The 26,604-nt window shown below is 39.9% G+C and overlaps 1 protein-coding gene across 8 annotated transcripts in view; it reads right to left on the reverse strand.

Moving 5' to 3' along the window:
- Nucleotides 1-26,604, reverse strand: part of PDLIM5 (PDZ and LIM domain 5) — a 224,209-nt gene that overhangs the window by 139,063 nt on the left and 58,542 nt on the right. For all 8 annotated transcript variants that reach the window (XM_070392626.1, XM_070392620.1, XM_070392611.1 and 5 more), the window contains exon 3: nucleotides 13,556-13,707. In XM_070392626.1, the coding sequence (XP_070248727.1) occupies nucleotides 13,556-13,707 (152 nt within the window). The remainder of the gene's footprint in view (nucleotides 1-13,555; nucleotides 13,708-26,604) is intronic.

Here is a 26,604-nt window from a genome sequence, read left to right on the forward strand (position 1 = left end):
AACTTCAGGTGACTGAACAATGCTACTCTACTCCTTCCTGCCATCACATTCATCCCACCTGTGTATGTTTGGGGGAAGTGAGAGGAGGGGTGGCTGTACTTCATATTTTTAAGGTCTCTAGGTCTCTCTGTCCACTGAAATTAACAAATATTTTTTTCTATTACATGTAATTCAATTACATATGGTTTATTCAAGCTCCAGACATGTATCATTTGGAGAGGACATTTTTGATACTTTAAAGTGGAAGGGTTTCAATGCTCTAAAGAAAGAAAGAAAGAAAGAAAGAAAGAAAGAAAGAAAGAAAGAAAGAAAGAAAGAAAGAAAGAAAGAAAGAAAGAAAGAAAGAAAGAAAGAAATACAGCAAAATGAGCAACTTAAAGTAGGAGAAGGTAAGAGAAAACATATTGGTTTAACATTCACGGTATTTGCTAGAAATCAATTTACCACTAAATCCAGCATATTTCGCACTCTTGGCATAAAATACCTAAAAGAACATTGTAATTAGACCACCAATAGATGGAGAAGAGTACAGCCCGCATGTAGGAGTAGGCTGGCATGGCTCAGCGGTTGGGCGTCCATCTATAGACCAGGAGGTATTGGTTTGATTCCCAGTCAGGGCACATGCCCGGGTTGTGGGCTCGATCCCCAGTATAGGGAGTGCAGGAGGCAGCCGATCAATGATTCTTTCTCATCACTGATGTTTCTATCTCTCTCTCCCTCTCTGAAATCAATAAAAAATATATCAAAAAAATATTTCCTTCTAAGAGAGAGAGAGCGCGAGAGAGAGAGAGAATACAGCAGGAAACAGGCATGTCAGGTGAGAAGGTTAATAAACTTATAGGCTAACACACCTGTCTGTTCTTTCTTTTCTCCTCTGCTGCACAACTCCAGTCCCAGTGTCACTACTCTCACAGAGTTGTCTCTGTCAGTATATTTTTACACAGGTCAAGAAGAAATTTCCAAGTATAAATACAGACAAATGGCATAGATGAATGGACTAAGAGCTCTACTGGTTAATAGTTGGAGTTGCTTCAAACTCTAAAATGCTATGAAAATATGAAGTTTGTTCTCTATACTTGAATTTGGCCATGCATTTTAATTCAACTGCAAAACAGTTTTACAGATGAAGTTACTTTTAAAGCTGCTTTAATTTATCCAGAGAATGCATACATTGGCGCTGCTAAAGGAATGAATGAGGTAATATTACTGCTGGAATATTTTGTGAGCTTTGAAAACAGCAAAATTTTCAAAGAGCATTCATTGCCTTCTTGCTAGTATTTTCCATGGCATTTGAAATTACTGGAATAGCAAACAAATGTCCATAATTGCCTCTTGCTCTGCCTCCTATGGAACAAATTTAATGGTAAAAATTCTTTTGTGGTGTATTAGGAAGAGCAAAATGAACTTTTAGACCAAGGCATTACAATGACTACACAATAAAAATATTTTTAATTCCTTTATTTAAAGAGACAATATGATATTGTAGAAAAACCATTATGTTAGGAGGGAAGCAGATCTGAGCTTGAATTCTGGCTTGCTTACTTACAAGTTGTATGACTCTGAAGACTTACTTGACCTCTCTGTAAAGTGGTGTGATAATTTCTGCCACAATAATTGCTATGAAGATTAAATGACTAAAGAATATAAAGTTCCTAGCTCAGTAACTTGTTAGAGTAAGAATTTAAAATGCTAATTTCTTTATTTTTAATATGCTTTACTTACTGAATTCCTACTGTGTGTACAAAGAAACAAGACAAAAATTGCTTCCCTAGCAACTGGAACACTTTTTCCATCAGATATCTCAGAAGAAAAACTATTATCTAAATTTCTTGGAAACATGAGTATTTTTATAACCAATATAAGCTTCTTTGAATAAATAAAAAGGACCTCTTTTCTGCAATTACTAAAATAATCTCACTGTAAAATTACAACAACAGCAAAAATTAAAAACATCACAGCAAATTTCAATAAGGAACAATTCACTTTGACTCCTTGGAGATAATTCTTTGCCTCACTAGAGTGAATAGGCTTCTCATTAGAAAATGAAATCTAAATGAACATTAGAGAATTTATGAATCTGGGAAAGAGATATTGCTCTATAATCCAGGATGGCAAGAGATTAAAATGCTACTTTGAAAAAAGCAGTTAACTTGCCTATTTTTCAAATACAAAAATATTTTCTTATTTTAAGGATAATTTGGTAACCAAACATATTTTCAGGATAATAAAAATATTCTGAACTAATGAATAATCCATTGTTTCCAAGCACAACCTATATAACATAATTCCAGTAAAACAAAAGAATCTGGAAAGTCCCTCATGTTCATTGTAACAGGATGAATTACATGGGAAAACAGTACTATACACTTCAGCCAAAACAATCAAGACAAAGGTAGACTCAACTGTAAGGGAGGTCATTGAATTCAGGATTATCATAGATTTTTGTTGTAATGCAGAAATGAAGCCTTGCTGTACTACCCAAGAAACTAAAATTCATACACACCCAAAAAACAGATGAACAAAAGACTGTTTTTCGTATCCATTTAAATTTAGAGAAAAACTGTTCATGGCTGGTAAAAGAAATTATTGGGACTAGAGACACTGAGAAAACTGTTTATAAAGCTGGCTTACTATGAAAATGCAGGCTTTAAAATACATTAAAGAAAAAGTAAGCTGCAAAGTTTGACAGTGTAAATACTCTGCCACATATGTGCTTTATACAGTCAACCACTCCCATTTACTTTTAAACTCATATAAAGCCTAAGCTATTTCAGTCTCTGAAACCCTTAATAGCAACAACAGCCACTGGAAACAGTTGGGAGTGACTTGAATTTCAATCCTTTCAAAACCTCTGAACAAAATTTTTTATTTGGAACTCCAAGGAGACTGCTGTCATTAAATACACAAGAATGACCAGTTTGTCACTCTATCTCACTAATAAACTGCTTGTGAATTATTTCTAAATTTCTCAGGCAAAAGTAGCAGAAATACTTTGTTTTTAAATGCTCTACAACTCAAGGTAATGAATATTTATTATCTTCTATGTCCAAGCAATTGGTGGTAGGCACTGGAGAATGTAATAAATAGAACGTTATTTCTACCCTTCAGGAGTTAGGCATGACCTTCTTGCCATTTAATCAGTGTTCACATTACATCTTACTCAGCTATTCCTTTTCATACAAGGACACACTGCATGCTTCTCATTTTAAATCTCTGAATTTTTTTTCTTTCTTAAAATGATAATGAAGGTTAATTTGGTATAATTCAATGCTGTGGAATCATGGTCCTTTTAATCTATTAAACAGACATGACCAGGAGAATCTTCTCATGTTACTCTACTCCTCCAGCTGTCCTGCTGTCTATGTCCGGCTCCAGTTCCCTCCACACCCTCAGGCTGTCTCTCCTCAGTCTCACCTTCCCTGTGGATGTCTCTGCTTCCCTGTCTACTTTCAGATGGCTTAAAATGTTTTTGGCCAGTGGTTCCCAATCTGTGAACCACACCTGAAGCAGGTAACATAGTTTTAAGTTTTCATAAGTGATCCACAAATTCATCTGTGTAGCAAACTCTGTTTAAAATCTGCTTAAATCATGCATATAATTTGGATTTTTAAATAAAAGCAGATTCCTGTGCACAGATGTAAAAAATCTTCCTCTTCATTTAAAATGGCAATATAATATTTGTAAAATCTGCAGTTACTAAAATTGCAATTATTAATGTGGTGGGGGAAGGCTTGCCCAAGAAATATTTGACTTTTTTTTTTAAAGGCCCTTATTGAAGGTTAGAAATCAGAGGTCCACCCTGTGAGCTCTTTGAGGGCAGGAGTGAGGACTTCCTTTCTATCCCCAGGGATCAATCAGTTCAGCAAGTATTCAATTAGTAGATGCTAACAAAGGAATCTTAAACATTTCTGTTTAAGATATAGGCATTATGACTAGGAGCTGCGTCTCTCCCCACCACCACAGCCTGAAGCCATGCTAATTTATTCTATTCTATTCACAGTCTGTTTTAAGACATATACAAGCTACCTAACAGGTGGTTAGAGATGAATGTGGGAGGTTCAGGCAAGGAATGGGTGTTTCTGATCTTGGTTAATGGGGCGGCTGGTGGGCCATTCACCAAGATAAATTCAGCAGGAGGTGCAAATTGGTGATTCAAGGTGTTGAGCTCAGTTTTGACCTTGTTGAGTTTGAAGAATTTGTGAGACATGCAAGTGTGAAGTAGTTCCAGTGACAAGACAGGAGGAGAAGCCAGACACTAGTAAGTAGAAGAGCAGGGGGAGAGTGAAAGAACAGAGCCCTGAGTCTAGCAGCTAAAACCTGAACGATCTTTGGCTCTACCCTCTTTCCTCATATCCACACCATTACTGTGGCTTTTAGAATTACTGTTCACACGTTCTAATTTTTCTCATTTCTCCTGTTTTCCATTTCAAGCCCACACTACACCAAGTCACTGGCATACTTGCCTGACCAGCCTCCCTGTCTCTAGGGTCTCTACCTTCTTCCAAAGTCTCTCTAAATATCCTAAAAATGCCACTTTTCTGATCAAAACTTTTATTACCTCAGTGTCCAAGATCTTGCAAAGCACTATTCTAACCTAACTTTCCTTTTATTCTTGTCTCTATTCCCAATTGGTCAATATCAACATGCTCAATCCAACATATGCTGGGGAATGGCCACCTCCACACTCCCTCAGGGGTATTCTCCACCTGAGATGTCCTCCTCATCTTTCAAAGATGAGCCCAGGTTTCAGCACCACCAGGAAACCTTTCCATTGGAATGGAGTGTTGCCCTCCTGGACAGCCTGTAGTGCTTTCTGTCTGTGCTAATCCCAATGAATAGATATAAATTCCTAAAAGGCAAAAATAATAAATCACACTCATTATATCTACCCCTTATGACTGCTAGTCATAAGGTAAATCTAGAGGAAAAGTCCAATTTTAAAAATTTTGGAATTACTGAAAGTACTGATGAAAGGTAAAGAAAATTTTCTAAAAGTATTAAAAACACAGTCCAAAAGTCAATATTTTAACTTGATTTTAATGTTATTCTGGGAATTAAAGGGAATAGGCATGAATTTGGATGAGAGAGTAAGAGAGAAAACTTTTGGGGGGGGGGGCATTCTGACTTAACTAATCTCAGTTTAAGAGAATTACATCTGCCTGGTTCCTCTGAGAACAAGAGGAATCAGCAGAACAAACAAGACTAGGTGTGTCCTGGTTTCTCTTTGCTGCCATAAATCATAGGATAAGACAGTAATTTTAAACGAAAGTACAGTTAGCAGGCAGTAAACATAATGTTTGTAACCACTTTTTTAAAAAGCTTTAATTACAATTGTACGATCAAAATCACTCACTCGCCTAAACATGCCTTTCTTCTAACACTTGCATCATCATCTGACTTTCTCAGATAACTACTTACCACACTGCCCTCTCATTTTCTCTCTATTTCCCTCTAGTCACACCCATTTTGTTGCTAAGAAATAAAATAAATATGGTTTTCCGGAAGTAACTTTACAATGCATACTCTTATTAATACTCACATATCAATTGAGGAGAGAAGTAGGAGGAAAGGAGAGAAAACTTATCTTTATTATGTCCTAGGTTCTTTACATGTGCTATTTCACTTTATCTTTATAATAGCCCTTTAAGGTAGTTATTACTATACAAATGGCTAACTGAAGGTCAGCTACATAACGTGCCTAAGGTCACACAGCTAAAAAGTGGTGGAATCAAGGTTTGCACCAAGTTTGCCTTATTTCAAAGCCAGTGTTATTACCATTCTCCTTCCTCATATTTCCATTTTGGGACCTTACTTAAAAATTCTTCACATACGAAAAAAATTGTGCAGGTTAAAATTTTACAATAAAGCTTTAAAATTAAACAAATTTTTTAATGCTTCCTAGGATTGTTTCCCCAAAGATTACACATTGAAATAATTTTTCCTTCAGAGGATAAGACTTTTATGTTAAAAAATAACCAAACACTTTCAAGATGCAAAGTTCAAAAGGAAAAATTTCAAAATGTAAAGTCCACCTTGACAACCCTATGTTGGCCAAATCTGCTATGTTCAAATTACTACAGAATATCAAAAAAGATGAACTAGCATGAGCCTTCAAGTTCTTTTTAAAAATTTTTATCCACACTGAATAAAAGAAAAAGAGATATCAGATAAATACTTCTACACATGCTGATTGATTTGTTGATCGACAGTCTCTTTTCTAGAGTGTCATTACTGAGCAAAAATTCCTGCCTCAATCCTTAATTACTCATGGAACCCAATGATAGAAGCCTACTGAAAAACTAAGTCTTTAAACTTTAAATTTGAAAATAAATTAGCAAATATAGTCAATAGGCTTATAAATTTGGGATGGAAAAATAAAAAAGTACATTATGATAAAGGTCAGCAGCCATATACATAAGTCAGTATCCAAATGAATGTTCCTATCTGGTGGCCCACAAGCCTATTAAACCTCCTTTTTTTCTCTTACTTTCATTCTAATATATAGGGTCTATGAAGCACATAGAAAATAATTTAGGTATAATATTTATTATAGAATACTGACAGGTAAGACTGAAAATGTAAAGTATGTTTTGAACAGACATGCTGTTGTTTACAAGAGTCAAAGAGTCTATCTTACCAAATTTTATTAAGAAACTACAGTCACTAAGCCCCTTGCTACACAGAGAAAGTAGGAAGGGCATAGGCTTTGAACTGTTCTGGGTTTGTTAGGCAAGTAACATAAATTCTCAAAGCCATAATGTACTCATCTGGAAAATGGGCATGTTAACTCCTTCCTCAATGAACTGATATAAGAATTACATGATATATGTGAAAAGTCTTCCACAAAAGGGATGTCAGTGTGTGCTTGTCTTCTTCTCCTTTACCAAGCAGCACTTCTAATTTTAATAATGGGGGAGGATGCAATCAAACTCAATCCTACTGAAAAATAGTCATCCTCCAACCGAAGAATTAAAAACCAAAACTAAGACAAAACAAAAAAAAACAAAAAACAAGCAAACAAAAAAACAGTAAAACCTAAACTGTAGAGCAGACATTTAAGAAAACCATGTAAAATACCCAGGGGGAAAAAGTAACCTGAAATGGATTAACATCCAACTCCAATGAAAAGAAAACTGAACTAAACATCTTTTAATTCGCATGAATTGAAATATCCCAGATATAACTGAAAACTTTGATTATAAAAAAGAATACTTTCTGAAGTCTGGCCTCTATGCTATTAGTGAAAGAGCACAGTTGAACTCATAAAGCTAACAGCAATAGAATGTTAAGCAATCATTAAAATGAAACAAAAGATGGCTAAGAGCCTCAGACTGTACAAGGGCTACTTTTTCTTTTTTATCGTAACAAAATGTACCTATTAAATTATTCCAAGCTGTCATTCATTAGTAGTAGTTACTGGACCTCTGACAATTTTCTCTGTTGTTGTTTGAAGGATAAGGGAGAAGAGGGAGTACATCAATATTTTGCAAAACTCAATCCTTCTACATCTTTCATTTCCAATCATAACAAGGTACACACTAAATGAATTCTAAGGAACAAAAACAAAACAAAACAAAACACAGATATGCCAATGCCAATAATGTAAAAAACAAGGAAGATTAGAAAAGCTATATTCTTTCTCTGTGATTCTAACAGAATTAATTTAAAAATATAAAATAAGAATATATAAAGTATTTTTAAATGATTTCATGCTTTTTGAATATCCATATGACCAAGCTTTCATCTTAAAGTCAGCAGAATAGTACAAGTCACTTTGCTAACCTGGCACAGTTTAAGATAACTACAATGAAGAAAGTCCAATTTCCTGATTCTCTCAGCCAAAATAAGCAAACTTAAGTTAGTTTGATCTAATACCAAGCTCTAGGGAACTTATCATTTTACAGCTAAAAAACCAGAACAAGAATCTGAATTTAAAGGAAGTTAGAAATCACCCATGACCTCATTTTATGGTCAAGAAAATTAAGGCCCTGAAGTTTAGCAACTTGCCCCAATTCATACAGTAAGTTACTAGCAAGTTTATCTGTCATGTGGAGAATTATGGAAATAGATTGAAATAGTAAAAAATCTTACTCATAGACTCAAACTCTAATATATAGTTAACAGAGTTGTTGGACATCAAGTTTTAAAAAGGTGCCCTAGCTGGTTTGGCTCAGAGGATAGAATGTCGGCCTGTGGAGTGAAGGGTCCTGGGTTTGATTCTAGTCAAGGGCACATTCCTCAGTTGCAGGCTTGATCCCCAGCCCTAGTCAGGGTGTGTGCGGGAGGCAACCAATCGATATGTCTCTCTCGCATAGATTTCTCTCTCTCTGTCTCTCCTCCTACCTTCCACTCTCTCTAAAAATCAATGGAAAAATATCCCTGGGTGAGGATTAACAAAACAAACAAACAAACAAATGAAAGAAGGAAGGAAGGAGAGAGAGGCAGAGAAACAGAGAAAGAAGGGGAAAGAAAGAAATGCTTTAAAAAGGTATTTTCTTCTTTTATTAGCTAAAATAATATAGTTTTTTAAATGATCCACTTTGACTCAGATCAAAAGCATAGGTAAATGAGTTTCAATATTTAAAAATAAGCACATTGCTATTTGCCTAATTTGCACAAGAGGACAAATAATTCCAAATAGAATTTTTCATTGTAAACTGTAGTACTCTTAAGAATCAGTTCCAGCCTGGCCGGAGTGGCTCAGTTGGTTGAAGCATCGTCCCTGATCAGGAGCACATACCTGGGTTGCAGGTCCAACCCCGGGTCAGGGCACATACAGAAGGCAACTGTTCAATGTTCCCCCCTCTCTCTCTCTCTCCTTTTCCCTTCCTCTCCCTCTCTCCCCTAGCATGTCCTCAGGTGAGGACTAAAAAAAAATTAAAAGAATCAGTACCAGTTGCAGAAATTTTTTTCCCAAATCCTTTTCAAGGATAAAAGACAAATCAAAATGAAAACTTCTAAACCTCTGCATTCATTAACTATACAGAGTGTAGTGAGTCAAGTCTTATTGTTTTAGGATATCAAAGAGAGATAATGTTTGGTTTATTATATATCCCTAAATTAAACTAGATAGAGAAAAATGTTACAAATAACCTTAATCAAGTATCTTTATTTTACTTTTTCCCTCTTAAGTTCTATTTAGGATACTGAGATTGGACCTAAAGCAGAGAAAGATTTTTAATTTTTATTGAATTTATTGGGGTGGCATCCTATATAATAAAAGGCTAATATGCAAATCAACCGAACGGCAGAACGACCGATGCTATGATGGGCACTGACCACCAGCGGGTAGATGCTCAACGCGGGAGCTGCCCCCTGGTGGCCACTCAGCCAGAAGCCGGGCTCACGGCTGGCGAGTGCAGAGGTGGTGGCAGGAGCCTCTCCCGCCTTCATGGCAGCGCTAAGGATGTCTGACTGCCAGCTTAGGTCAGACAACCCCTGAGGGCTCCCCGACTACAAGAGGGCGTAGGCTAAGCTGAGGAACACCGCCCCCCGCCCCCCAGTGCACGAATTTCGTGCACCGGGCCTCTAGTTGGTTAATAAAATAATATAGGTTTCAGGTGTACAATTCTATAATACATTATCTGTTTTTATGTTGTGTGTTCACCACCCCAAGTCAAGTCTCCTTCCATCACCATTTATCACCCCTTTACCCTTTTCTACCTCACTCCACCCCATTTCCCTCTGGTAATCACCATGATTTTTTTAAATTAATAGATACATAACAATATTTATGCAAAAAATTCACAAAACAAAATTGCTGGCAGTGTTCATTTTGAAAAACAAAAATGGGCTTTCTCTCTTATATTCTCCCCTTGGGATTCTTTGGTGGAGGTGAGCAGGAATGCCGCAGAAGTGGTAAGCAGCCAGTGTTTCTACAGGAAAAGGCAGAGCTACCACTATTAAGACTGGGACAGGCTTAGTCTGCTCCTTCTTCGAGCCCCTCTTTCCAATAATGAAGTCATTTCTCTTCCAAACCCTGTCCAAGCAGCTGGAACTCTCCAAGTCTTTCTCACAATTGTTTTATAAGCCCAGGAAATTTGATTACAAATATTACAATAACCCACAGGCCCTACACACTGTCCCACCCATTTCCTGCTACCTCTCTGGCCTCACTTCTTACCAGTCTGCCTTCACTTGCTCCGCTCCAGGCACACCAGCCTCCCTGACAGGGCCACTGCTGCACAGGCTCTTCCATCTGCCTGGGACACTTAGGACCCAGATATCCAAACACCTTCTCACTGAGGCTTTCCTGACCACTCTGCTTTCCATTGCAATTCCCTACCCTTGCATTTCCTATCTCCATTATGGGCTTCATTTTTCCCCATGGCACTTATGTGTGATTTACTACACATTTCTACTTCTTGTATGCCTCTGCTCAATAAAAGTCAGCACCAAGAAGGCAGAAATTTTTATCTGTTCTGTCCAATGGTGTGTCCCCAGCATCTGTAACAATGCCTGGCACTTAGCAAGAGCTCAAAAAATATTTGTGGAATAAATAAGTGATTCCAATTTGGGGTGAAACCCCATCAAATATTTATTAGGCATTAAAAACACAAACCTAAACAAATACAAATAATGCAAAAAGCATGGTCTTTGCTTTCAAGAAGCCTGGCTGGAGAAATAGAACTAATACACAGGAAGTAATTAGTTAATTACATAGGCAATATTAGGTATGACTATTAACTACTTAGGTTTATTTGTATATAAATCATGGAATCTGCCTTGTTATGTCTAGTGTATATTTAAATACTGAATGAAATGGTATAAACGTGTCATAGGAGTTCAGAGGCAAAAAAATAACTAAGGCTGACATTACCTAACACAAGATGCATTCAAAAACTTGAGAAGAATTACAATAAGTTACAACAGCACTCTAAAATTCTCTCTCGTATTTTGGGTCCCTGGATATTCAGAAATATGAAGACAAAATTAATGTATTTAAGTAGCTTAAAAGAATCTTCATTAGAGGCAACAGCAGATTACTACTCAAACTGGAAATGTATCCAATCAGGGTAACCTCTGGTTTTCATCTGTTCTTATGGGACCCAGAAATGGTTTCAATCCTATCCTATATAATAAAAGGCTAATATGCAAATCGACCAAACGGCTGAACAACCGGTCGCTATGACGAGCACTGACCAACAGGGGGCAGACACTCAATGCAGGAGCTGCCCCCTGGTGGTCAGTGTGCTCCCACAGGGGAGCACCACTCAGTCAGAAGCCGGGCTCATGGCTGAAGAGCACAGTGGCAGTGGTGGAAGCCTCTCCTGCCTCCACGGCAGCATTAAGGATGTCCGACTGTTTAACTGCTGGCAGTCTGACATCCCCCAAGGGCTCCCGGACTGCGAGAGGGTGCAGGGCAGGCTGAGGGACCCCCTCCGCTCCACCCCCCCCCAAGTGCACAAATTTCGTGCACCAGACCTCTAGTAGAAAATAAGATACTGGGTCCTGAGTCATAAAATAGGGAGCACAATATGAAAACAAGTAGGCTGGTTTGAAAGAAATGATACACAGCCCAAGAAAAGAGCTTATACTCTGCATAAACTTTCAACTTTAGAATTTGAGAAACAGACCATCTTCATCTGTATTTGTTTTGCTTTGTTAATATCTCACACAAGTTAAGCTTCTTGACTTCTTGATTCCCTTTCAAAATCATACTTAGTAAAAATGCCCATAAATAAAAATGAGTACTTTCATTTATGGGCAGAAAGGATACTATCAAAACAGAACTTTTTAGCAAGGCTGTATTTCACATTGACTACTTTTATACACATTGAAATGTATAACTAATAGTTATCAAAATTTAAATTCACACACTTTTGACTCAACAGTCCTACTAAAAGGAATTTCTCTCAAGGGGGAAAAAAGAAACTGGTTAGAAAATCATGATACATCAAAGTAAATCTGTAAGTCTAAGTTCATAAAAAATTTTACTATTTAGTTTTAAGACCAAATCGATACTCCAGACAAGTACATATAATTTACCCTGTATATATCCTTTAAATAGTCCCAGGAGAAACTCAAAAAAGCAGCCATAGCTAAATACGTTTGGAAGGCACCACATGTTATTCCCCTCTTAAAAGATTTACAATACACAAGATAATTTATGGGAGACTTTGAGATGTTAGGGGGAGTAAAGGTGTTTTCCAAATTTTATAGAGTAGAAACACTTTTGCAATCATTAAAAACAAGACTTGTTTAAAACTTTCCATAGCCACATGGTAAATGACAGCCACCTTCCTTATAAACCTAAAGGTTCAAAGCTACACTCAATCACCCTCTCCTCATTCCTTCTTTCTCCTCCTCATAGCCAAGATACTGCAGTGCTTCTAACTTTACAATTCATAATAATCACAGGGAATTTATTAAAGTACTAGGGGAGGCCTGGTGCATGGATTCGTACACTGGTGGGGTCCCTCGGCCTGGCCTGCACCCTCTCACAATCCGGGACCCCTCAGGGGATTCAGACTGCCAGTTTCAGCCCGATCCCCGCAGGCCAGGCCGAGGGACCCCACCTGTGCACGAATCCGTACACCAGGCCTCTAGTATGCATATAAGATTTTTGGTTAATCTTTTCTGGCCTTCCCCCCGTCCCCCTTCCCTCTGCGATGCATCAATCTGTTCCAAGTTTCCATGCCTGTGCCTTGAGTGTCTGCTCCCTGGTGGTCATTGCGCGTCATAGTGAACAGTCGAATGGCCAGGCGGTCGCTTAGGCTTTTATATATATGGATAGATAGTTCTTGGCCCTGGATGGTGTGGCTTAGTTGGTTGAAGCAACATCCTGTATACTGAAAGGTTGCAGGTTCGATTCCCAGGTAGGGCACATACCTAGGTTGTGCGTTTGGTCCCAGTTGGGGAGCATACGGAAGGCAACCAATCGATGTTCTCTCTCACATCAATGTTTCTCTTTCTCTTTCTCTCTCAGGTGAGGATTGATTGATAAAATTTAATAAATATATATAAAATTCTTGGTTCTTTCTTGCAGATATTCTGAATCCTATCAGTATTTTTAACAAGCAATCCAGGTGATTTCAATGTAGGTCAAACGTTGAGATATTCAAAATGCCTCACACATCATCATCAAAGAGTGATTAGCTATTTTATACTTAAGGACAGGTAACTTTAAAAAACAAAAGGAAGTTCAGAAAATCTGAACTTCATATGAGTATATTAAAAATTTACTTTGCACCCAGGAAACAAAGAGAAAAGACATACTAAGAAGAGTCAAACCATACCTTAAAAGAATACTATCAAATATAATAAGGATTCTTAGCCTGTGCTCCATTGAGAAATGTCAGGAATTCTTAAACTTACTGAGCTATCCACACAATTTTTGTCACTATAAGAATACATGCCTTCTTATGGAGAAATAATCCAAAGCTTTTACCAATTCTTATACTGCTCGATAACTCAATTTAAGAGCCATCATATTTTTTATTTATCTGAAAAAAGGCTAGTAAAAAGTGCTTTTTAATTAACACTATGAATCAGATACACGAACACACATTCCTGAGTTGCTTTCTGTCTCAAAACCAAACAAAAAGCAACTTACCTTTGCAGAGTCATATTCAAAGAGCCTGTACAACCCTTAATCTTGTTCTGGGCTTCAAGGTGAGTCATTCCATGGGCACTTATTCCATCAATGCTAAGAAGCACGTCGCCTATTCTCACATTTGCCTGAGATGCTTTGCCACCATCTTTTAACTGTAATAAATAAATTTAATTAGGAGTGTCACTTGTTAAGAAATAAATAATAAACACAGATGAAAATTATACTTTTGCTTATATCAAAAGAAATATATATTAATAAACTATTAGACAAAGTAAAAATTATCTTAACAGGTAAAGTTAAAAATTAAATAACACTCATGTTTATGTTCTTAAATTCTTATCTGCTCTACCTAACTAAAATCATTTCATGAGAAAGGTTCCCTGATAATTTCTCCATTTCTTTATTGTGTAACAGTAGAGTGTGACTGTTACAAATGAAGAAGAGAAGTAGTGAAGAAAACTACATATTAGCAAAAGAAGAAGACCATAAGCTTAATAGGGTATTTAATATTAGCTTTTAAAAGTAATTTTAAAATTCTTTAGACAGCTGCATTTTTGTTTGAGCACAAAAAGTAATACAAGTGGAGGATCTACTGAACAATCCTTCCTGTTGAGTCCAAATCACATCCAGTGCTGGGGGCATTGAATTCTTTTAGATCACAGGCCCAAATATCTTTTCTACCGATGTGTTTCCTGCTCCAGGCACTTAGGCGGGGAAGGAAACCAGTGTGTCTGAGACTGTCAGACTTTTTTTGTGTACCACAGTCTTTAATCTCCAATCTTTCTGCCCTTCTCTGTAAAATTTTCTACTAGAAATAATATCTATTTGAGCAAGGATATGTAAAATCTAACAGATATAAGATACAAAAAATATTTCAAACCTTTCAAATGAAACATTCTTTCATATACATGGTATAGTGATTTTGTTTTCCTTTTTGTACTAATAGAAAAAAACAATTCCTTTCACTTGCCCAGATATTTGAAGGTAAAGAAAAATTAATGAAATGTTGACACTAGAGAAATAAAATTTCCAGACTAACAAAACAGATCAAAATTTAACTCACATACAACTTACCAACATAACTATATTATCTACACTAATAAAAGAGAAACATGGTAATTAGCGTACGACCGCTACCCTTTTCATTGGCTAATCAGTGAGTATATGCAAATTAACTGTCAGCCAAGATGGCGGTTAATTTGCATATACGGGCTCTGAGCAAAGACTGAAGACAACATGGAAGCCAAGGGCTATAGAAGGGAGCAAAGTAGAGGCCGCCGACACAGTAAAGGAGCCAAGGCTGCAGAGGCAGGAGACGGGAGGGGAAACCCAGCCACAGTGACTGGGAGTGGGAGGGGAAACCAGGCAGCAGCGGCTGGGGGCGGGTTGGACAAACCCACCAAGACAGAGCGGCAGGGGGCAGGTTGGGAAAACCCACCAAGACGGAGTGGCTGGGGGCAGGTTGGGAAAACCCACCAAGACGGAGCAGCTGGGGGCGGGTTGGGAAAACCCACCAAGACGGAGCGGCTGGGGGCGGGTTGGACAAACCCACCAAGATTGAGAGGCTGGGGGCGGGTTGGACAAACCCACCAAGACGGAGCGGCTGGGGGCGGGTTGGGAAAACCCACCCAGACTGAGCGGCTGGGGGCAGGTTGGGAAAACCCACCAAGACGGAGCGGCTGGGGGCAGGTTGGGAAAACCCACCAAGACGGAGCGGCTGGGGGCGGGTTGGGAAAACCCACCAAGACTGAGCGGCTGGGGGCAGGTTGGACAAACCCACCAAGATTGAGAGGCTGGGGGCGGGTTGGACAAACCCACCAAGACTGAGTGGCTGGGGGCGGGTTGGGAAAACCCACCAAGACTGAGTGGCTGGGGGCGGGTTGGGAAAACCCACCCAGATGGAGCGGCTGGGGGCAGGTTGGACAAACCCACCAAGACTGAGCAGCTGGGGGCAGGTTGGGAAATCCCACCAAGCCTGAGCGGCTGGGGGCGGGTTGGGAAATCCCACCAAGCCTGAGCAGCTGGGGGCGGGTTGGGCATACCCACCCAGCCACAGCGGCTGGGGGCGGATGGAAAAACCCAGCAGCAGCGGCTGGGTGTGGGTTGGGCATACCCACCAAGCCGCAGCGGCTGGGAGCAGGTTGGGAAAATCCACCAAGACTGAGAGGCTGGGTGCGGGTTGGGCAAACCCACCCAGCTGCAGTGGCTGGGGGCAAGTTGGGAAATTCCAGCAGCAGCGGCTGGGATGGGTTGGGAAAACCCACCAAGACTGAGCGGCTGGGGGCGGGTTGGGCAAACCCACCCAGCTGCAGCGGCTGGGGGCGGGTTGGGCAAACCAACCAAGCTGCAGCGGCTGGGGGCGGGTTGGGCATACCCACCCAGCCACAGCGGCTGGGGGAGGATGGAAAAACCCAGCAGCAGCGGCTGGGTGCAGGTTGGGCATACCCACCAAGCCGGAGCGGCTGGGAGCGGGTTGGACAAACCCAGCAGCAGCGGCTGGGGGCGGGTTGGGCAAACCCATCAAGCTGGAGCGGATGGGGGCGGGTTGGGCAAACCCATCAAGCTGGAGCGGATGGGGGCGGGTTGGGTAAACCCACCAAGACTGAGCGGCTGGGGGCAGGTTGGGGAAACCCACCAAGACGGAGCAGCTGGGGGTGGACTGGGCAAACCCACCAAGACGGAGCGGCTGGGGGCGAGTTGGGCAAACCCAGCAGCAGTTGCTGTGGGCAGGTTGGGCAAACCCACCCAGCTGCAGCGGCTGGGGGAGGATTGGAAAAACCCACCAAGCCGGAGCAGTTGGGGCAGGTTGGGAAAACCCAGCTGCAGCGGCTGGGTGCAGGTTGGGAAAACCCACCCAGCTGCAGCAGCTGCAGGCGGGTTGCGCAAACCCACCAAGCTGGAGCGGCTGGGGGTGGGAGCGAAGCCCGCCTCAGCGGGTTTTGCTCCCTTCTCTGCTTTCCTCCAGCCACAGTAAGCCCTATTCTTGCAGGAATCTTCCTGCAACGGGCCTCTAGTATATATAATATATGTATGTATGTATACATATACACACCTTTTATTACATACATTGTATGGCTGTCGAAGTAGCTTCGAAATTTAATGAAAATTAAATGAACTGGATTTCAGGATCACAGGATCAAGAATAAAAGAATTAAGATAGAACTTTATTATATATTTTTAAAAATACCTTATCAGCAGTATTTTTAAAATATAAAAGGAATATGTGCATGTCTATTTTGGATTTAGGAAAAAGTCTTTTATTAACGAGTACATTAAGTGATATGGTTTTACTACAGTCATGCACTGCACAAGGATATTTGTCAACAACGACTGTATATACAGCAGTGGTCCTATAAGATTATAATGAAACTAAAAAATTCCTTTCGCCTAGTAACATCATTGCTGTGGTAACATTGTAGTCCAACCCATTATTCATGTGTTGACGGTGATGCTGGTGAAAACAAACCTACTGTGCAGCCAGTCTTATAAAAGTACAGCACATACAATTATGTACTGTATGTAATACTTGATAATCATATGTATTTACTATACTACACTTTTTATTGTTTGATTCTATTCTTTGTATTTATACTAAAGAGTTTATTGTAAAATATTATGCCAGGTTAGGGTGGTAGCAGCTTCACGTATCTCATGTTTACCAGTGTCTTGACTGCATGTATCTCTTTCTTTTGTGCTTGATTTAACTTAACCTTGTGTCATTTTGTACAGTAACATGCTGTAAAGCAAGCATGTCGAACTTGCGACCCACAGCCGCATGTGGCCCACAATGAATATTTCTGTGGCCCAGCCAAAATAATGGTATGTAAGAAACGTTTTAATAAAAATTTCATAACTTAATTTTTACAATATCCTGTTATGCATAATTATTAATAACTAACTACAATGTTCGCTAATGACTGACTACTATAATTGTGTTGTATTCATTTCCCTTACGCACCTTATGTGAAGGTGCACCATTTCTCTCCACTGATACTAGCAGCGAATATTTTAGCAGCCGATTGCCACGTCATTAGCCTTGTGCTGACTTGTTTGATGTGCACAACAGGAAATATTTCACTTCCAGAGAACAAGAAAAATAGGCTTATTTGTGTTATGCTTACTAATTTGTGCAGTTATTCAGTGTCTCATAAGTTAATGTGCAAGAAAAATATTAATTTTTATTAAAATGTTCTATTATTTTAATGATCACTCATTTATTTCAGCCCTTTGTATTCAACATGTCTCTAGCGAAGTAAACCTACATTCTATGAAAATTGAAGCTTTTTTTTTTTTGTGGTTCACATAAAGTTAAACCTTGTTTATTTGGCCCGTGTTAGCCTTTGAGTTTGACATGCTTGCTGTAAAGGCTTGTAGCCTAGGAGCAATAGGTTATACCATAGAGCAGTGATGGCGAACCTATGACACACGTGTCAGAGGTGACACGCGAACTCATTTTTTGGTTGATTTTTCTGTTAAATGGCATTTAAATATATAAAATAAATATCAAAAATATAAGTCTTTGTTTTACTATGGTTGCAAATATCAAAAAATTTCTATATGTGACACGGCACCAGAGTTAAGTTAGGGTTTTTCAAAATGCTGACACGCCGAGCTCAAAAGGTTCACCATCACTGCCATAGAGCCTAGGTGTGTAGTAGGCTATACCATATGGGTTTGTGCACTCTGTGGTATTCTCCCCAACAATGAAATCACCTAACAAAGCATTTTTTAGAATAGATCCCAGTTGTTAAGCAGTTCATGGCTATATATTAAATAACAGATGTGGCCCATCATTTAATAATTAGCATTTCTTTTTATTAATTTAAATATCTTAAAATTATGTAAAATATGTAAAATCTAACAGATATACGATCTTAATTTAACACAGAAATAATAATTGCTCTTCTCTAATGTACAGAACTAAATTGTTTAAATTGTAAAAGACATTTACAAAGAAAGTAGTTCCTGAAGTCAATAGTTTTCTATGGGACTTATTCACAGGATTATTGTAATGACTATGTGAGATTATAACTCAATAAATGTTGGCATTATTACTATTCTCTTGACCTCAGATTATTAATCTGAGAAACATGGGTACTGTACTAGATGATCTCAAAGGCACTCCTAGGATCCCTTCCAGTTTTAAAAGTTTACCTATTTATCAGCTATCTGCATGCACAAAGGGTGTATAGATCTAATCCCAAAATAGGAGTCAAATTTGAAAGACTTTGATGACAGTACCAAGGAACATCTATTCCCTATTAAAATCAACAAATGAATTAAAGTTTGAATACTGAATAAAGAAAAAGTATAAATATAATTTATCCTAGATTTTACTTTAGCCAAGAAAGGCAAGCATAAAAAGAATAAAAATAAAAAAACAGAACATAGTAAATTACATGACCATTTTTAACATAAAGTAGCCTTAATATAGAAACACCGAAACCTATGGAACATTTTTCTAAATGTACCCAACAAAAGCAATTTAAATACTCCCAGTCTTGTAATAATATGAAGATAATGAACAATGTAGAAAGAAAATTATCAAATCCAGTGTCATCTACACTAATAAAAGAGAAAAATGGTAATTGGCGTACGACCGCTACCCTTCCCATTGGCTAATCAGCGTATCCTTATGCAAATTAACTGTCAGCCAAGATGGCGGCCGGCAGCCAGGCAGTTGGAAGCGAACGTGAGGCTTGCTTGCTCCGGTGACTGCAGACTCCAACGTTCCCCGCCTGCCTTGCCGGCCTCTGAGCTGGCAGTTTGAAACATTCTAACAAATATAGCCGGCTGGGATCTCAGAGCTGAAGTTATACATTGTTTCGATTATAGAACGGCAAACAAACCAGCAGCGGAAGCCTCAGAGCTAGAGCCAGAGCTAAAGCTGGCCCAGAAGAAAAAAAGAAAAGAAAAGAAGGAGTGGTTGGGAGCTTCCCGCCAGCCTGAAAGCAGTCAAAACCGCCAGCCTGAAAGCAGCCCTCAGCCCCTCACCCAGACTGGCCAGGCACCCCAGTGGGGACCCCCACCCTGAAGGGTGTGTGACCAGCTGCAAACAGCCATCATCCCCTCATCCAGGCTGGCCAGGCACCCCAGTGGGGACCCCCACCCTGATCCAGGACACCCTTCAGGGCAAACCAGCCAGCCCCCAGGCCTCTATCCTATATAGTAAAAGGGTAATATGCCTCCCAGCACCGGGATCAGCGGAGCCGCAAGGCCTCCTGGCACCAGATCAGCATGACAGGGTGTGGCATCCCAACCCCCTGATCAGCCCTGCTCTGTGTGTGACAGGGGGTGGCGCCCCAACCTCCCCCCCCCCCCACGGGCCCTGCTCTGTGTGTGATGGGGTAGAGCCATAACCTCCCCATCGGCCCTGCCCTGAGTGTGACAGTGGCATTGCCCCAACCCCCTGATCGGCCCTGCTCTGTGGGTGATAGAGGGCGGCGCCCCAACCCCCTGATCCGCCCTGCTGTGTGTGTGACAGGGGGCGGTGCCCTAACTCCCCTATCGGCCCTACTCTGTGAGTGACAGGGGGGAGCTCCCCAACCCCCTGATGGGCCCTGCTCTGTACGTGCCGGGGGGGGGGGGGGGGGGCACTGCCCCAACCCCCTGATTGGCCCTGCTCTGTGTGTGACAGGGGGCAGCGCCCCAACCCCCTGATTGGCCCTGCTCTGTGCATCACAGGGGGTGGTGCCGCAACCTCCCCATTGACCCTGCCTTAAGTGTGATAGGGGGTGGTGCCCCAACCCCCCAATCAGCCCTATCCTGAGCATGACTGAGGGTGGCATCGCAACCTCCCAATCCGCCCTGCTCTGTGCATGACAGGGGGCGGCGCCCCAACTCCCCAATCAGCCCTGCTCTGAGCCCCACCAGGGGCTGCACCTAGGGATTGGGCCTGCCCTCTGCCACCCAGGAGCAGGCCTAAGCCAGCAGGTCATTATCTCCTGAGGGGTCCCAGACTGCGAGAGGGCACAGGCCGGGCTGAGGGACCCCCCTTCCCCCCCGAGTGCACAAATTTTTGTGCACCAGGCCTCTAGTTACTAGATAAAACTTTATGACCTCAAGATGTTCAAAACCAACTTCTCAAAGTTACCTTTTTAGGGTTGCTTTTACTCTGCCACCTTCTTATTTACAGATAGTGGAGCACAGAAATCCTAACTCCTGTGAATTCTGCCTCTTCCAAGTACATCTAGGGAAGCTACTAAATTTTGTATATCCTTCCAATCCCCTCCCATGCTAGTCCACACCATGATCATCTGTCACCCTGACCTTGCCTACAGCCTACTGCAAGAAGCTCCATATTCCTCTCCCCTCCTCCATCTTCACATTTCATAATGGTGGCCCTACTACTATTTCACACTGGGACTCCAATCATGCTAAAATAAGGGTGAAAAATCTCCAAATATCTTCTTCCTACAATGCAGAATAAAGCTGTAGCCTGAAATACATGCCATCTATAATTTGTCACCACTGGTTTCTAATTTCAAAACAAGCACCATAAGGTCAGGAATCATGTTTTAAAATAATTTGCTTTTCTCCAAGAGCCTTGATTACTGCAGATATTAGAAAATATCTGATTAAATCATAATAAAGGAGAAATCAATAAATCAGTACATCAGTTTAATATACTCAATTCTAGAATACTTAATTCACCAAAGAGAGAAAAATATATTCTAGTCTGAAATGATTATCTTCAATTAATCATTAGGCTGAACTGACTTAAGTAAGGTAAAAAATCAAACCACATTTCCAATAGGACAAAGTAAATCCAGTTTGGATAGTTAGTAACGTATTTTTCCTAGGACCTCCAAAGTTATATCACAATACCCCTAGGTAACTTTATTGAGTAAGTATTAGAAAGAGTTTAATTATATTTAATCTCAACCCTTTCTCAATAAATTATCAACACGGAAACAAATACCCATCACCATCTGTATCATCTTTTATTATTAAACTGTCAAACTCATTTTTGTCTACAGTTTTTTTTAACTTAGTAATATTATCTTGGCTTTTTTACATTAACTTTTTTTGTTAATCTCTATATTATTCAATACTCAGGCTTTGTATCACATGATTAAAACTAAAGATAGATCATGAAGAGCCTGAACTAATGCTGTATGTATAGTGGGAAAGGACCAATGCCTAGAGACAAATTTAAGACTTGTATAGGTTGCATATCACTGAATACTCCTAAGCTTCACTTATCCTCAGAACCATTTCCCCAAGCCATGCACTCATTACAAAGATAAATTCCCCCCCTTAATTGGGTATTATGCAGCATTATTATGAATTGTGAGCGGATAAGGAAAAACGACAAGGTCACTCATTATTTGCATAATTCATTTTTCCTTTGTTTGTACAAGTCTAAATAGCTTGCATTTGTTTGAAGCAGTAACAAGTTTCTGTCATCAGTAAATCTTGTACATGTTATATGACAGCCATAAGGGTGTGTGTATTTCATAAATGCACAATTTGTAGGAAGGAAACAGTTGTGGGAAGCTCCTGGGTCAAGCCCAGTATAAATCAAACTAATCAGAAGCAAATGCTTCTCTTTTGATCTTTAAATGCATTTTTCAGTGCTGCTGCCCAATTTTCCATATACTTAACTATACCTGTATGCTTCTTTGAAAGCACTGCTTTGTGGTCTCACTTAAGTTGCAGGAATACATGGCGGCACATGTTGGAACTACCACTGAGCTTCTGTTTATTGATGCAGATGGGTAGACTCTGTGTGTGGGGGACGGGGGGAGGATGCAGGGGAGAATATAAGGGAAAAAATACATCATAGACTTAGGCTTCTCCCACTTTACTTTAACTAGAAAATGCCCAAAGATAAATTTTCTTCAGTCGTTTTAGAGGGGAGCTCCTCTCACATAGTCTTTTCTGCCCTGAGAAAGAAATGACCCAGAGAAAGTAAACTGGACTATTTAGGGAGCAACCACAGTGCGTCAGGGACTTTGGAGGCCCTTTATCATTCTTTCTACCACTATCAAAATTTTTACAGATGGGGAAAGGGAGCTTCAAAGAGATTAAATGACTTGCCTACATCCACATAGCAAGTAAAAACACAGTACTTAGCAGAGGCTTTGAAGTTAGGCAAACATGAGTTCATATTCATGCTCTGCCATCTATTAACTGTGTGACGTGAATTTAACAGGCCTAAATTTCAGCTATCTCTCCTTGAAAATGGGGACTATAATCCCACCTGCCTCGCAGTGCTGTTGAGCAGATTAAATAAAATACTAGCACAGCACATATCATACAATGCACAGTAACTGTTTTATTATTATCTATATCTATATCTATATATATCTATATATATCTATATATATCTATATATATATATAAATAAAAGCCAAGTGACCGGAACAACAGAACGACCGGAATGACCGGTCACTATGATGCTCACTGCAGCGGCCAATCAGCCCGATTGGGGCCCTGACTGCCCCTCCCCAACCTCCCGCAGCCCCTTCCCCTGGCCAGCCTGGCCCCCGACCGGCCCCCACACCCTGATAGGGGGAAGGGCCAGCCAGCCAACTGCTCATAGCCCCTCCCCCAGGCCAGCCCTGCTCCCAATCGGCTCTCCACACTTCAATTGAGGGTGGGGCCAACCAGCCAACCTCCCACATCCCCTCCCCCGCCCCAGCCCAGCCCCGATTGGCCCTCATCGGGGCAGGCGGCTGGACCCCACCAGTGAACAAATTCGTGCACTGGGCCTCTAGTTAATTATAGAATGCCACCAATTCACACAGGTTGGACACCTGCTTCAAGGAACTTAGGGACAGGAAGACAGTTTTTCAAAATGACCAGTCAGACCTTCTGGCTTTTCTCTTCTCTCCTTAAATGAAGGCCAAATATTCCTCTTCATTCTCTTCTCTCTGCCTCTCTAAGCCTAAACACTTTCCCCTCACTCGGCAGTAGAGTTCAATATGCCACAGAATTAGGAAACCAGCTGACCGTGTCCTCCGTCCCTGTCTACCACTATCCAAGTCTGAATTTTCCAAACTCCATTCCCACAGAATGGTGACCTCATATCACCACTTCCCAGGAGTTAGGTGTTGACATTGTACTAAGAGCCAAAGGATAAGAATCAATAAGGTGATGTTCATGAAGAGACTTGAATTTGGGGGTCAGAGAAGGACAGGAAGGAAAGAAAACAAGAGAACATACAAGGGGAACACAGGAGGGTACTGGTATAGGGAGGGAGTGGAACAGGGAACAAGACCATGAGGGCAGAAAGGGTCAGGAGTATCCCAGGCTTGGTAAGCTAGATTCTGGCCTTATCTCTAGGTGTGTTATCCATCCGTGTGCATATACACAAAATAATATTTAAATTGAACAGAACATCAAAACAATAACTCATTATAAAAGAAAGATGTTGCATTTTGATTTGAATTAACTAAAATAATCTAAATGACTATAATTAATAACTATAATTTAGAGCCAATTAACTCACAGTAATACTTATGTGTATCATTAAACAGGTCAGTAACTTCATTGTACTTAAATAAAATTTATAATTAAACTTTTCCCAAATGCTTAGTCTGCATATAAATGTGTGGTTCCAGCAGCATTCCGTTAAAAATATTTTTTAGTTGTTATTTATTGATGAGAGAGAGAGAGAGACTCCGGTTTGTTATTCTACTTATTTATGCATTCACTGGTGGATTCTTGGATTGTGGGATCAAACCCACAATCTTGGCATACCTGGGTGATGCTCCAAACAACTGAGCTATCCGGCTAGGGGTCTTCTTAAAACTTTTTAATGAAAGAGAAAAGTAGCACTACATACTTATAAAACTGCTCGGAAAATAAAATATTAGTATCTCAAGATAGCATTCCTCTTAGACAAAGATCTAAAAATTATACTAAATAAAAAATGTATCTTATCATCAAAAAAGTATGCTATTTGGATTCGTAAGGAGTTAGATATATACCTACTAGGTTAACCTTTCCTGTAACTATTACCTCTTGACAACACATCACAGAAACAAACCAATCACTGAACTCATAGCAAAACAAACAAACAATAAAATAAATGAAAGCACTATGGAGTTTTCATTTTTAAAAGAACCCAGTGTGGCAGATATTATTTTAAATAACTCAAACTGCCTAATATTTCTCTTTAAAATAACTATTTAAAACAGCTGCTATATTGCCCTAAGCTTTTTCAAAAAAGGCAAAATGTTTAGCCATAGCAGCAATTCCAACACTGTCTTAAAATTCTCTAATGAATTGTATCCTTCCAAATCATAGAGAATTCTCAATATGCACCCCAAACCTTCTAATTTCCCTCCCTTGGAAATAACCCAGCAGTTACAAACTTCAAAAAGTAGGTATCAGCAATAGAAATGATTTGTTGAAGATATACATGCCCAAGTATATTACAGAGATCATTTTATAATGTAGATAACACCATTTTAATAGTTAGATGTTCACTAAGAATGATCTATGCTGGTTGAAAAGAAACTGACTTTAGTACTTATCTGATCACATACTATAGGTAGCAAGTTGGAGACAAATACCTATAAAATGAGCCACTACCAGTGTACAAGTTTTCAACCTTCTGCATGTTTTCAACAAATATGGACTGCTTGGAAATGTATGACCCTAACAACATGAGCATGTCAGGAATGCTCTCAGACTTAGTAAATGTGAAAAAGGAATATATAAATATGACATCTACAGAAGGAAACACTAACAGGAATTTCCCATGTCCGAAAACCATGGGAACTAAACCATGGGAAAATAAAAGCTATTGTTTTTCTAACAGTGATGTTACTAAAATTTGGAGAAATATACTAATAAAATTATACCACTCTGACCAACAGAATTTTCTTGAGACAGAGGAAGCACTGAGAAAAGTCTTATTTTAAAAAACACCTGATTAATGGTCAATCTTTAATTTTGCTTTAGAATGTTATTTTCTAGTACCTACTTAAGAATAAAAATTTGAATCCAGACATATGAGCCTATGGTTGAAAGTCTCTAGGTGTTTATCTCCCACATACTTCCCAGAAAACCATGAGTGTGACTTTTGCACACACCCTCCGCCCCCAAAACACGCAAGAACTTAGGAGCATTACACCAAAATAGAGAACTCATAGCTCTTACTTTCCTGCTGAATGATGAGTGCTACTCATTCACTACCAAGTATCACAAATGAACAAAAGTGGTGAAGTTTTTAGCCACTAAAGAGAGAAGTAAAAAACATTTGAGAAGTGCTGAATTCCCCCCGCCCCCAAACATACCCTTTAAAGCTTTCTTCAAATCCCAATTTATTTACTATCACTATGGTGCTTATTAATCAGCCCCACAATATTATTTAGCTCTTAAAGTTGTTCTTGAGCTATTTATTGCTATACAATGTTGGTGCCTTGACCAGCCTGTGAATGCTACTCAACTATATATAAAATGCCAATCTCTGGCTTGGATGTCTAATGTGAACATGCCCCTTAAAAACTTGAGGCTATGCCCTTGTCAGTAGCTCAGCTGGTTGGAGCACTGTCCTGTACAACAAAAAGGTTATGGGTTCAGTTCCAGGTCAGGGCACATCCCCATTCAGGGTGCATACAGAAGGCAACTGATAGATGTTTCTCACTCACATCATAGTTTCTCTCTCTCAAATCAATAAACATATCCTCGGGTGAGGATAAAAATGAATAAAATAAAACTGGAGGCTACTCTGCATTCATTTTAATACCCTTTTCTGTGAAATAAAATGATTTGGCGGTTTGTAGGTTAGAATGGTGAGATAGCACAAGCAATTACTGATGTCTGTTTGTGAGTACATTTGTAAAATCCTGACTCATGTAAGCACTGGTTACTTTAACTAAGGGCTTTATTTTTTGGCTTATGAGTCAAACTGTAGTCAGTTTTACCCAAAAGTCTGAGCATATACCTTATATGGTAGCAATGGGGCAAATACCTCAAAGTATATGTCATTGTGCCTTACAAAACCAAAGGAAGTAAGCCGATGATTATGCTTCTTTCCCTATGTAGCCACTGGGCTACCTAGTTTAAACACAGGGCTTCTGCTCATAGTTTGT

Source organism: Myotis yumanensis, unplaced genomic scaffold, assembly GCF_028538775.1.
Source record: "Myotis yumanensis isolate MYYU_CA2020_CCGP unplaced genomic scaffold, mMyoYum1.0.hap1 SCAF_1, whole genome shotgun sequence".
Lineage (NCBI taxonomy): Eukaryota > Metazoa > Chordata > Mammalia > Chiroptera > Vespertilionidae > Myotis > Myotis yumanensis.